The sequence below is a fragment of the Delphinus delphis genome, chromosome 10, assembly GCF_949987515.2.
Source record: "Delphinus delphis chromosome 10, mDelDel1.2, whole genome shotgun sequence".
NCBI lineage: Eukaryota > Metazoa > Chordata > Mammalia > Artiodactyla > Delphinidae > Delphinus > Delphinus delphis.
The window spans coordinates 86,341,986-86,356,020 of NC_082692.2; the positions used below are offsets into that span (position 1 = coordinate 86,341,986).

The following is a 14,035-nucleotide window of genomic DNA, read 5'->3' on the forward strand; positions in this document are numbered from 1 at the left end:
GCAGGAGAACATTTGGAGGCTGTTGTAATACTACAGGTGAGACACGTAAACACCTAAGAAACATCTGGAAAGATTTACTACAAACTCATAAAGCTCCGTCTAGCTGTGGTGGGTATTGGGTGAGGGAGACCATCTTAAGAGATGTTTGCTTGCTCTGTAGTCTTTGAATTGCTTTATAAAACATTCTTTATCAGTTATTTGAAAAGTTTAAAATGACTATTATTATCATTATAAATACTAATAATATTTACCCTTCCTTCTGGAATAATTCAGTCTCAAACCAGTTAAGTGTGGCCAAGAAAAGTAGGAATTTGCAAGGGGGTGGGGGGAAGTAGCCTGGTGCAGGGTGTCAGAGCCCAAGACAGGTGAGAAAGGCCACTGTTAAAGGGACTGGTGATAGGTCGCTTGCATAACAGGGAGACTGATAGAATAAAAGAATATATTGAGGAGAATGGCAACACACACAAGGTTCAATGTTGGAGAGTTATGTATATGGAAAGGGAGAAAACTAGAATGAATCCTCCTGTGTTGGATTGGAATTGGAAGCTGAGAACTCATAGTTTTCACTATCTATCTGTATATAGATAGATAGACAGATAGATAGATAGATAGATGGATATAGCTAGATATAGAAATAAATATATATGTGGAGGGCCTAGAAGCAATGACATCCCAATGGTCATGAACACCCTAGCAGCCTCATCTAGGTTTCTAAATAGCATTCTCCACGAAAAGGAATTGGGGCTTCTTGGAGAAATGGCTAATTCCAGGGCTGGGGAAGGAAGATGCAAGATGAGCCTGGAATACCTTTTTGTACCCGACAATAAAGAAGTGTTCCAAGACTGATGGGGACACGTCAAAAGGATGCAGAAGCCAGCTTGAAGAAGGTTCCACTGGCCAAGTATAGGACAATTTAGGTATCAAAATAAATAATGATAGCAATGAATCATAACCCATTGAATAAAATAGGAATCAGTGAGTCTAAATTATTATAAATAAAACATGAATCAATGACAGGAGATGACACTTTCCTTTTGGTAGGATGCCAACTAATAAATGTAAAAGGAACGATGGAATTAGAAAACCACCATTTGGCAACCATCATAGTCATAATTAATTCAGCCAAGAAACGTCAATGGAGGCGAGAACTCAGGAGTGAACATTTGATGAGAAATGGGATATTTACAAAGTTTCAAAGGACCTTCCCACAAAAATCGTTTAATGACTATAGTGGGCTGAATGGTAGCCCCAAAATGATTATGTCTGCATCCTAATCTCTGGAACCTGTGACTGTTATCTTCCTGGGAAAAAGAATGTTTGTACATGTAATTTAAGAATCTTGAGCTGAGGAGATCAGCCTGGATAACCAGATGGGCTCTTAATCCAATAACTAGTGTCCTTTTAAGAGTAAGGTCAAGGGAGAAGTGATAGAAGAGGCAACGTGATCACAGGGGCAGAGATGGGAGGGATGCATGCAGCCACACGTCAAGGAATGCCGACAGTCAGCAGGAGCTGGGAGGGGGAAAGAACAGACTCTTCCCTAGACCCTCCAGAGGGAATGTGGGCTGCCTTACATCCTGATCTCAGACTCCTGGCCTCCAGAACGGAGAGTCCCTGATCCTATGGCCTGCCCTTCCCTCCTCATAAATTCCCATTTCGTTCACACAGTTTGAAGTGCACCCCCATTACTGCAGTCAGACTTCATGCAGGCATCCACCCAGGCAGTACTAACTACTGTCTGCCAGCCTCCTATCTTAACACTGGTCTTCAGCCCAGAGTGGCTGCCAGTGGCCACCACACCGTCGTGGTACCACAGAACACAACCCTGGGTCTTTCGGAGCACACCCTTTGTTGCCCTTATTTCCAATAAAGAAACAGTTAGCTTTTGAAAGTCTCTGGAAAAAAGTGAACCTTGCGGATAGGTGAAACTATTCTCTTATTTGTTTAGAAACCTGGATTCACTCTAATTTGTCCACCTTCCAACCTCAGCTTCATCCTGGCACTCGTTGCAATATACAAATAAGGACTAGAAAGCACGGATAAAAGGCCATGAGAATCAAAGAGCCTCCAAGTCTTTCTATTCGTATTTTAACACAGCCTGTTCTGTGCCCTTCAGCCCTTGTAGACGGTGTGTGGATTTTTCTAGACTTTTCCTCAATCTCCCATTCTTGTCCCTCCCCACAGGCTCATCTCAGAGGGATGGCCCAACTCCAGTCTTTCTCCCTGGGGTTATTTGAAGATCCTTGCACATTTTTTTCGGACACAGTCCCAGCTGTTTTCTCTTTCCCGTTCTCCTGTCTCTACCTTCTACCTTCTTCTCTGTCATCAGACTTTTCCCCTCTTGTGTACCCTCAGAGGAACGGGCCAGTCTTCTTGCATGTTTGCATTTAAGGGACTTCTCTTCTATTACACCCTGACTCTGCGGGGGAACAGATTCCAAGCACGCGTTCTCTGCGGTACCTAGGAGGCCCTCACGGACAGCTTGCCTGGTTAATACCGTTCCCTCTGCCTTGGAAGCCTCTTCTCTTTTGGTGCAAATCCTTTCCAGTCTTTAAGTGAGGCCCTTCCAAATAGTAAAACTTCTATCTCTGCCTGAAAGAGATGTCGCAGGCCTCTGACCACCTGATTTGCATACTTGCCTTCTACTTTGCATCAGAGTCTATAATTATGTTTTTTTCTTTCCTGGTCATTTGCAAACTTCTTGAGGACCAGAAAGAGTCTGGGCCTCTGAAACCAGTCTGGCTTTGAATCATGGGTCAGTCCCTTGCCTGTGTAGTTGTGTGACCTTGGACACGTTAGTTCACTTCTTTATACCTTAGTTTGCTCTTATGTTAAGTGACGATAATAATATCACGTATAGGGGGACTTCCCTGGTGGCGCAGTGGTTAAGAATCCGCCTGCCAATGCAGGGGACATGGGTTTGAGCCCTGGTGCCACAACTACTGAAGCCCACACGCCTAGAGCCCGTGCTCCGCAAGAAGAGAAGCCACCGCCCTGAGAAGCCCGTGCTCCACAACGAAGAGTAGCCCCCGCTCTCGCCACAACTAGAGAAAGGAGAAATCCTGCATGCAGCAAGGAAGATCCAATGTAGCCAAAAATAAATAAATATTTTAAAAAGTATATCACTTATAGGATTTTTGCAAGAATTAAATTAAATACTTTTATACAGTGCTTAGAAGAATGCTAGACACATAGAGAATACTTAATATTAGCTGTTACTATTAATATTCTCCTTTGTGCATTGTTTATCTAGTGCTGTGTAACAAATTACCTCAGAATTTAGAAGCTGAGAACAATTATAAACATTTGTCATCTTTCATAGTTTCTGTGGGTCAGGACTTGAGGTGCAGCTTAGATGGGTGGTTCTGACTTGGGATCCCTTATAAGGTTGCAGTCCAGATGCCAGCTGGGGCTGCAGTCATCGGAAGGATTTCCTGGGACTGGAGGACCCACGTTAAAGCCATCAATCCTTTCCATTTGGGCGTTTTCACAGGGCTGCTCTGATGTTCTTGTGACATGGCAGCTGGCTTCCTCTAGAAAGAGCAATCCAAGTGCCCAGAGCAGAAGCCTCAGCACCTTTTATGACCTAGCCTCAGAAGGCAAGTACCATCCCTTCCGCCACGCTATTGTTCACACGGACCCGCTCTCCCTGATTCACCTGGGAGAAGACTACACTGGGGCATGAACCCCAGGAGGCTAGGATCTTCAGGGTCATTCGTGGAGGCTGGACGTCACATTTTATTCTGTTTTGCTCTAAGGGAGTTAGTACCAATAGGAGGCTCTAGCAATCGCAGACATTGGGAAGCATGCTGGCTAGAGAAGAATTCCAAGGAAGAAGGAAGAAATGAACCAAAGAAAATATTTCTTCAGCGTCATCCCTTGCTTCTTCTGCCCTTGCACTCTCAGCTTAAGCCAGACTGAACCTACCTGGCTCTTCTGTCTCATTTCAGCGCCCGTGCACCTAGTTCTTCTCTTTGAAAGCGTCTCCTCTCCACTTCACTTGGCTTCCTTCCTCTCAGAATTCAGCTCTCAAGCTTAAACGCTTCTACTTCCTCTAGGGAAACTTTCCCTCATTCCCTTCGGCTGACACTGCTGTGTGTACTTTGTCTCCTTCCATGGACCTTATCCAGTTTTTGGAAGTTGAGGCATCTCCAAGTGAGGAGAACAGCTGATGAAAAGGGACAGAGCAAGGTGGGAGAAATTAGCATGGTACGGTTTCTAACAGAAAGTTCCAGAAGAACTTTTGGCGATCATGGAATCTTCTCTCAGTGCAAAAGTCACTAGCCACATGGGCCTATTGAACACATGTAATGCGGCTAGTGTGACTGAGGAACTGAATTTCATTGACAAACTCAGGAACTGAATTTTTAATTTTATTTTTAATTAATTTAAATTTAAATACCCATACGTGGCTAGTGGCAACTGTATTGTCCTGCACAGGCCATACAGGAAGACACCTGCTTAAACAGAGTACTGGGTGGCAGAGAGAGTGGCGGCTAAGCTTTGCTGTGTAGAGGGTAGGCTCCTTCAGACTGGAAGGGACCATAATAAACTAAATCCAGGGCATTGAAAGTGTTGGCCCACTGTGATGATGCCACCCTAATACATCCCCTGCAAGGCTATTTGTAACTGAGCTGGATGCTTAGAACAGTGAAAGGGTCTCAAGATACTAGGGACTGGTTCTCTGATGGTAAAATCCAGAAAAGTATTTTTTTGCGGGGGGGGGGGGGTTGCCTACATCTGCCACCCAGGTTCAGGGTCAGAGCCACTATCTTTTAAGAGGGTCAACACTTGTGATGGCTGTGTCCAAATTTGCACCTTCTAACACCAGTCAAGAAATAGCTTTCTGTCCTCCCTTCCTCCCTCTCTCCCTTCCTTCCTTTCACAGATTTGTGTTAGACTTTGAGAAGAGAAGGTGGAACAGTGCAGTATCTTTTTCTTGAAAAGCTCACAGACATGAGAGGATAATAAAAATGTCCACACACTAGCTAGTTGCCAGATGTTCTGGGTTCTGCTGCCAGACTAGTTCTCTGCGCCTCAGCTATCCCATTTGTAAAATGTCAGGGCGGGAGAGCACTTCTGAGGTCTCTGCCCTCTGTAACTTCCTGGGTGCTTATGTAATGTAATCAAAATCATAATGATAATAAAAACAGCAGCCACATTAAGTGTTTAAGCTCCAGGCACCCTGTGCGCTCAGTGCTTCATCATCGCCGTTTCACTCAAGTCTCAGGGCTGTTTTACAAACTTCCATTTTGCGGATGAGGTAACTGAGGCTACCGGAGTTTAAGTACGTCCGACAGGGAGTAAACAGTTGAGTTGGGCTTTAAATCCAGCTGGTTCCATTGCCTAAGCTTTTCATCCCTTTGCTGTGTGCCTTGCTTCTCTTCAAGGGTGGGTCATCGACGAGCTTTGGATTGAGGCAAGGAGGTATTTTTGCTACGATTACTAGTAATAGTGAGTGCTTTTAAAATGCGTACTCTGACCACTAAGTGTACACACTCTCACCTGCTTTTCGCAGCCACCTAATAGAGTGGTCCATACTAGTGCTTTCACCGTACAGATGGGGAAAGTGAGGCTCAGAGAGGCTCAGTAAATTGCTCAAGGTCACACAGCTAGCAAATGGCAAGGACTCACATCCAGGGGGTCTGCGTCCCACACCCCTGCCTAGACCACTCCGTCTTCAGGTCGGCGCAGGTAGCTAGGGCCATCCCGGGGGAGAGGCGGGGCTACCGCCCCTGCCGGGTCTGCGGGGGACTGCCAGGGGCCACACGCCTCACCGCGCACGCGCTCTCGGGTTCCGGGTCTGGGCGCGCCGCGGGCGCGAGGACGGCGGCGGGGAGCGTGCGCGCGATGACGTGCCGGGCGCCATGTTGGAGGGCTGGTGGTAGCGGCTCGGGGAGGTGCTCGCTCTCTCGGTCTCGCTCTCTCGCTCGCTTCCCCCGGCTCCCTTCGGTGCCCCCCCCGGTCGCCTGCGTGCCGGAGTGTGTGCAAGGGAGGGGGAGGGCGTCGGGGGGGTGGGGGGAGGCCTTCCAGTCCCCGGGAGATCCGCGGAAGGAGGCGGAGGCTGCGAGGGGCTCCGTGAAGCCATGGACGTCGAGAGGCTGCAGGAGGCGCTGAAAGGTGGGGGTAGCTGCCCCCTCTCCCTTCCTTCTCACCCTCCGTGGTCCTATCTCCCTTCGGGGCAAGTGGTTCCGCGGGGCTGGGCCGGGCTGGGGGGGAGGGCGCGCTTCCCCGGCTCCCATCCCCCTCCCGCTTCCCCGGGGGCGGGGAGCCCCGTGGGCAGCTCCCTCCCGCCCTGCTCTGGGCTTTGTGTCGGCCGCCGGCGTCTGGGCTGGGGGAGGGGAGCCGGGAAGCTCTCGCGGGGGCCCCGGCCCCTCTCCCACTCCCGGGGCACGGGTCTTGGGCCCGCAGCGCCTTCCCAGGCTGGCTTCGTTCTCCATCAGGCCCCCGCACGCCGGGCCACGGCGGGGAGAAGAAAAGTGAAAGGTTTGGGGGGGGGGGAGAGGGGGCGGCAAAGCAACTTTCAAGTGTCTCAAGGAGCCTTTTTCAGGGCTTCTGAAGTCATCTTTCCACGCGCCCTCATTCTCAGGTGGTCGCCTTCCCGGCTCTGAATTGCTCGCCTTCCAAGCAACAGGCTTGAGAACAGTGGTTCTCAAACTTGGGAGAGCATGATTTCAGCGTTCTGAGAATTAGGCTTTGATACCCAGGATCATTGGGGGACGGCTACGAGAGGGAGCTGGTGTTTTCTTAAAACGCAGATTTATGAACTTCACGTAAATAAACAGTCTGTGGGGTCGGGATCTGGGGTTTTTGTATTTTAGCCGGTCTCTGAGATGAATGTGGTCCTGGTGTTCCCCCGCACCACAGTTTGAGAAGCACTGCGTTAGGGCTGGTTTGTGGCGAAGTTGAGTGCCCCCTTTAGGAGGGCTCTCGTTACCTGTGAAGAGTGACATTTGAAATTGGAGAGTAAGAGGTGGATATTTCGTTGAGAGGCTTTTTTAAATTAAAAAAAATTTTTTTTTAATTGCTGCTTAATATGAGGAAGGAGTGAGAGGAAAGTTTGTTGTTAGAAGGCATTGGAAATGGTTGGTGGACTTTTAGAAATACTAATAACTTTTCTTTCTTCCCTTATCTAGATTTTGAGAAGAGGGGGAAAAAGGAAGTTTGTCCGGTCCTGGATCAGTTTCTTTGTCATGTAGCCAAGACTGGAGAAACAATGTGAGTTGAAAACATGTAATCGTTGTTATAGATCTGTGTATCCTTCAGAATTGCTCAGGAAAGGGACAGAAGTGTATTTCAGAAGCAGTGAATACTCCATCTGTCTAAACTGCACAAGCTCCAGTAATTTAAAGGATTTACTAAGTGTATATGCTTTATTTACTTCATATGTGCTCTGTAACGAATTTTAGAGCTTTGTTAAGATTTTTTTTATGCTTTTGCGCATTTAGAATGTGTTAGTCTAGAAGAGCCAGAGAAAAAGAAGAATGCATATTCCATTATGGCTGTTTTTGGCCATAACAAACAGGCTTATTTCCCAAATTCTGTGGCTTTGATTCTGTTTCAGATTCTTTTATTGGTGGTATTTTCTCCTATTGTCCTGTATCCAACCTTTTGTTGTCATATTTATGTATGTGGGTGCTTGAAGTGTCACTTATATTTATTCTCTTGAGCACTCTGGGTGATTATCTGACAAATTCCAGATGCTAATCTTGACTGTCCTGTAAACTTTCTAGGATAGCTAACTTGTTAACATACGCTCAGCATTTTATTAGGCTTGTTTGCAAATGCTGTGAATCTGAAACTTATACTATGAAGTTAGCACTGTTTTCAGAGGAACATTTCAGTTCATTGTTGTGTGTGTAGTTGTTTAGGAGTTGTTTTCACACTCAGGCTAACTTTATTTGTAGAGAGCAGTGCAGATTTGGTACCTTGTAGCCTTTGTGTAGGAGGCAGTGAACAGGAAGGGGAGAGGTTTTTTTGGGGGGTAGTTTTAAAAAATGGGCTTTCTTTTGGCTCCTCTACTTAATGTCTAGTTTTAAAATTCTTTTTGAGGCCTAATAAAAGAGTGTAAGCTTCAGCAAATGATGTATACTTTCTTTGGCTTTATTAGCAAATGTTCATTTCTCACAAGATTTGCTTATGGTTGCAGCGTAGCCTTCTAATAACTGGCCTGATTTTAGAAAGGGGAAAAAAAAAACCCTCTTTAATGGTCTTGCAGACGAGCTGGAACTCCCTGGTGCTTATTAAAATTACCAGTCACCTTAGGAATGTGACTGTGATGTGTTCAATCTTAAATTTCTATTTAGTGCTTTTAAAAAATAGAACCCTTCAGGAAAGAAAGGTAATTTTTGCCTTTGAATTATAGTCTCCTAGAACATCTTGATTTTAAAAACTTGATGCAGAATAATTTGTATTTATATTGATTGGTAGTTGTTCCGAACTAATACCTCTCTACAGTATCAAGAGGAAAAGCATTTTACTTCATAGTTTTGATAAACAAGATTATTTGGAGTTAAATACTTAACGCCTCTTACCAGGTGTGTACAGACTGCCATCCCTTTTTTTTGGTGTGTGCGGTACGCAGGCCTCTCACTGCTGTGGCCTCTCCCATCGCGGAGCACAGGCTCCGGACGCGCAGGCTCAGCGGCCATGGCTCACGGGCCCAGCCGCTCCGCAGCATGTGGGATCTTCCCGGACCGGGGCACGAACCCGCGTCCCCTGCATCGGCAGGCAGACTCTAAAGCACTGTGCCACCAGGGAAGCCCCTGCCGTCCCGTTTTGATAAAATACTTTGGCTGTAAATGTATAAACAGTTGAAAGTTTCTACAAGAAAGCTCTTTAATATCCTGTTTGACTGGATCACTAAGTGGCTAGGGAAATTCAACCTGATTTTTCTGGACAATTATTTGTCCTGAGAGAGGACTTAAAAAGGTCATCAGTTGTCCCATCCCTGTCCACCCCTCCAACCCCCCCAAATCTTTAGGTCTTTGTACATTTACTGAGAGTATTTTGTATTAAAGTGATTGGTGGTGTTAGATTCTTTATGGAGTTTGGAAAATATTTTTTAATTTATGATTCAAACAGCTGGTGTTTTTACATTTAGCTTTATTTAGTCTTTTTTGGTTTTTTGTTTTTTTAAATCAATATGGGCATTCCGTAACTTTTTTTTTTTTTTGCGGTACGCGGGCCTCTCACGGTTGTGGCCTCCCCTTGCGGAGCACAGGCTCCGGACGCGCAGGCTCAGCGGCCATGGCTCACGGGCCCAGCTGCTCCGCGGCATGAACCCGTGTCCCCTGCATTGGCAAGCAGACTCTCAACCACTGCGCCGCCAGGGAAGCCCATGCCTTAACTTTTGATACTGAAATTTGCAGTTTCTGTCATCATTTATGGCTAAACTGAGCTTTGTCTAACTTCTAAGACTGTAAATACGAGAATGAAAATCTAAAAGGTAGCAGTTCAGATCTCTTTGATGTTTTAGGATGGATGAGTTTCTTAAGGTAAGAATTCCTGGATTTTTTTCCTCATTTCTGTTTTTAGAAAATAGCTTTACTTAATAATGCTTATTTTAAAAAACTTCAATTATTGATAACAGTAAGTTTAGTTTACTAAAAATATATAGTTTGGTAAATTTTGACATCTACACTCATGAAACTAACACCACACCCCAGATGGAGAATATATCCATTACTCGCAGAAGTTTCCTCGTTCCCTTTGTAATCTCCCCTCCCTGTGTGTGCTCTCCTCCCCTCAGGCAACTAAAGATCTGCTTTTTGTCACTGTAGATTAGTTAGCATGTTCTGGAATTTTATGTAAATGGAATCATACAGTATATTCTTTGTCTGCCTTTTTTTACTCCTCATAATTTGAGATTGATCCACGTTGTTCAGAAATCAACAATTCATTCCTTTTTATTTCTGAGTTGTATTCATTACATGGATACCCTACAGTTCTTGCTTCATTCACTGGTTGATGGGCATTTGGGTTATTTCCAGTTTTTTTTAAAAAATTTATTTATTTATTTTTGGTTGCATTGGGTCTTCATTGCTGCGCACAGGCATTCTCTAGTTGCGGTGACTTCATTGAGGTGCACAGACTTCTCATCACAGCGGCTTCTCTTGTTGCGGGGCATGGTCTCTAGGCGTGGGCTTCAGTAGTTGTGGCTCGTGGGCTCTAAGAGCGCAGGCTCAGTAGTTGTGGCGCATGGGCTTAGTTGCTCCACAGTATGTGGCATCTTCCCGGACCAGGGCTCCAACGTGTGTCCCGTGCATTGGCAGGTGGATTCTTAACCACTGTGCCACCCTGGAAGCCCCCGTTTTTTCTTTATTAAATAAAGCTACCGTGAACGTTTGTGTATGTGTCTTTGTATGCATTCTTTTTTTCTTGGGTAAAAATACATCCAGGAGTGGAATGGTTGGATCATATGGTACATGTATGTTTAACTTTAGAAACTACTGAACAGTTTTCTTGAGTGATTGTGCCAATTTGCTTTTCCACCAGTATCATGGGAGTTGAGATCAGTTTCTCCATATCCTTTCCAACACAGTACGGTCGATCTTTCTCACATTAGATATTCTAATAGGTGCCTATTGTATAGTGGTTTTAATTCGTATTTGCCTAATGACTAATGATGTTGAGCATCTTTTCATCTATTTGTTTGCTGTTTGTATATCTCCTTTAGTAAATTGATTCTTCGCATTTTTGCCCATGTTAAAATGGGGTTTGTTTGATTTGTTATTGGGTTTTGAGAGTTCCTTATATGTTATGGATACAAATTCTTTATTAATGTGGTTTACAAATACTTGCTACCACTGTGTGGCTTGTCGTTTTATTCTCTTAACAGTGTCTTTTAAAGTGAAATTTTAAATTTAATTCCATTTTGATTTTTCAAAATTTCCTCTTTTGAAGGATTCTTACTGCATTGTGTGTTGTGATCATTTGTTCTTGTGTGCTTTTTAGTTTAGTCTTTATTTCCTGAAGTAATTCTTTTCTCATTCTTTGCTGTATTCTATTGCTTCATTTTCTGAGTTTCTCTAATTCTGACTTGTATCATTTTTCTCAATATGTTTAGCTCATTTTGAAAATAGTATAAGGTTGTGATCTGTTTCTGAGCAAGTCTTTCTAGCTTCCCTTTGCTGTCTTGAGGGATGTTATTTTGCTCCTTATTCTCCTTTTTTCTTACAACAATTTCATATTAGATTTGACCTTGATATTTTTCTGTTTTGCATTTTTATGTGAAAATAGTTTTTCTGCACTTTGAGGAGGAGGCATGGTTCAGAGTAGCTGTCCTTAACTTCACAGAGTTTGCTCATTATTTTTGTGAAGTATTAGAATATGGAGTGTTCTTTCTGAAATTTCTAGGCTCTGTTCTATCAATACTTTTATTTGGACCTTGTCTTTCCTTCATCTCTCTTGTCTCTTTCTCTTGTCTTTGGGGTCTCCTCTGGATGGGAGGTCTGGTGGGTCACTTTCAAGAGCTCATGAAGCAAGACTTTGTCCCTTTCAGCCCTTACTGGAGGTCCTTTCTCTTCACTTATTACTGTGAGTGGGCAAAACCTATCTCAGTTTCAGCTACTGTTCTCGCATTGACCTGCCATGATTTCTTGTGAACACCTGTTGGCAATTTTGTGGTTCTCCTGTTTGTAGGCCCTTCCGGTTCACTACGACTTCTGTTTTCTCTTGTACAGATTCTGATAATGATACTGGTCATGTGACCATAAGTTTTTCCTCATTAACTTACATTTTGGGGTTTGTGAGGTAACCTTGTCAGGGAGTTTTGTTGTAAATGTTTTTGCTTATTGGTTTTGGGTTTGCTGTTAGTTACGTTTGACATAAGAGGTTTTGGAGAGATGAAAAATTGTAGCACCTCTGCCATCCTCTCAGAGTTACACTATTTAGGAGAACTTTTTCTTTTTTTTTTTTAATTTATTTTTGGCTGCATTGGGTCTTCATTGCTGCATGCAGGCTTTCTCTAGTTGTGGCGAGCAGGGCTACTCTTTGTTGTGGTGCGCAGGCTTCTCATTGCAGTGGCTTCTCTTGCTGTGGAGCACAGGCTCTAGGCGCGTGGGCTTCAGTAGTTGTGGCGCACCGGCTTAGTTGCTCTGTGACATGTGGGATCTTCCCCGACCAGGGCTCGAATCCGTGTCCCGTGCATTGGCAGGCAGACTGTTAACCACTGCGCCACCAGGGAAGTCCCTAAGAGAACTTTTTAAGTCAGTCCCTGTTAAGTTAGTTTCCTCATCTATAAAAGGGAATAGTAATAGTACCTCATAGCATGAGTACATAATACACGGAAATACACTGCTTCATAAACAGTGTTAACATTATTTATTTACTCAATAAATAGTAGTTGTTATCGTGTTGATAATGCTTATATTGAGTCTACTTTTTTTCCCTCCCTGCAGTTTCAAACTCTTTGTGTTCAGCAATTTTGAAATACTACTAAGAAAATAAAAGTTACTTAAAAAGTAGTAGTAATCAACAACTGAGATCTGCATTATTATAAATAAAATCTCCTTAAGTCCATGTGACTGTTAGATCCTTCTTCTGTGGCTTTCTTTAGGGAGGGAATTTTGTTTTGTCTAACATAGTATCAAACGCTTGAACATTATTTCTAAAATGTCAGTTTCACATACTACCTTTGGGATTTTTTGCCACATCCTTGTAGCATCTGTACAATTATTTACTGAATGTTCTTTCTGAGGTCAGCTTACTTTTCTTCAGATTTTTTTAAGATGGAAGAATACTACAGATAGAGATTAAGCCCTCATTTGACCCCTCCCCAGAAGTATAATCAACATGTTAATTTCTTCCTCTTAGTCTTGTGAGAAGTAAGGAGGTCTGAAACCAGTGGTTTGTTGCATTAGTTATATTTTTCTGTCATTTTAAAATCTGTAAATACTAAAATATTAATTAATATGAATTACCCATGTGCCACCTAAATTCCTATCATGTACCATTATCACAGTGGTACACAGGAAGCACAGTAGATTTTCAGTAGGTATTAGTTAAATGTTGCCCTTTTGCATCTAAATATTTTAGTAACTGCAGTGATTAAATAGGAACATGAAGAAAATTGTAGTTTTCATTTGTTTCATCACATCAAACCTGTAAATCTGATGTGTCATATACGCTGTACAAAATCTACTGCGTGATGCACTGGAAGCTAGATGTGTCAACACAGTTTTCTGACTGGAATTAACTTCAAATCGTCAATCTTTCTGGTGTGCAGTTGAGTTCATATTTTCCATGTTCAGTCCAGTTTTTATTAGTAGTTGGCTAGTCCTCTAATTTCATGAGAATTAGCGTGTGGTAACGTCATTCTGGGAAGGAGCATGGCTTGATTCTGAAATTAGCTTGTCAGAATTAGCTGTGTGAATTAGGGCAAATAATTTGTGAGCTTGTTTCCTCACTTCAGAGATGGGGTTTATACCATGAGGTTGCCTCAGCTTGTGTGAGGACTTGAATAAATGAAAATATGTAGCTATAGATACTAAAATTTGGGAGAGGGTAAAAGTTAGAATTGTCTGTGCGTTGGGCATAAATAGAGTGCACTTGGCTCATGAAACAAGTGTGAGGTACTTAATCTTGTGGAAAGAGCTCTGGTTGGAGAGTCACGAGAGCACAAGACAGACCTGGGTTTGAATTCCCAGCTCTACCACTTAGTTACTCTGTCACCAAGGCCAACTTCTCTGTGCCTTAATTTCCTTATCGTAAGATATGGGAAATAAAGTAAATCCATCTCAAGGGATGTTATGGGAATTCACTGAGTTCTTACTTTATGAGTGCTTAACGCTGTGACTAGTGCATAGTGACAACTCCCTCCTCCCCATAGCTACTATTTTAGTCTCCAGTAAGTCACTTAAATTACTGTGGGCCACACTTCCCTCAGGTACTGAATGAGGAGCTTAAAAAGATGATTTCCAAGTTTCCTTCCATTTCAGAAGCCTGTGGGAGTCTGTGTTGTGGCAGTAGTTACCAGGGGTGGTATTGCAGTAACAGTGGTAAAGGGTGGGGCACAGGCACAGTGGTTGTCATT

The 14,035-nt window shown here is 43.7% G+C and overlaps 1 protein-coding gene across 3 annotated transcripts in view; it reads left to right on the forward strand.

Annotated features, from left to right (window-relative positions):
- Positions 1 to 14,035, forward strand: part of PPP4R2 (protein phosphatase 4 regulatory subunit 2) — a 154,261-nt gene that overhangs the window by 94,137 nt on the left and 46,089 nt on the right. For 2 of the 3 annotated variants that reach the window (XM_060022916.1, XM_060022917.1), the window contains exons 1-2: positions 5,912 to 6,120; positions 7,137 to 7,218. In XM_060022916.1, the coding sequence (XP_059878899.1) occupies positions 6,087 to 6,120; positions 7,137 to 7,218 (116 nt within the window). In that variant the 5' untranslated portion in view covers positions 5,912 to 6,086. Of the gene's footprint in view, positions 1 to 5,911; positions 6,121 to 7,136; positions 7,219 to 14,035 lie in introns of those variants that run through there. The other variant, XM_060022919.1, reaches the window with a different exon arrangement.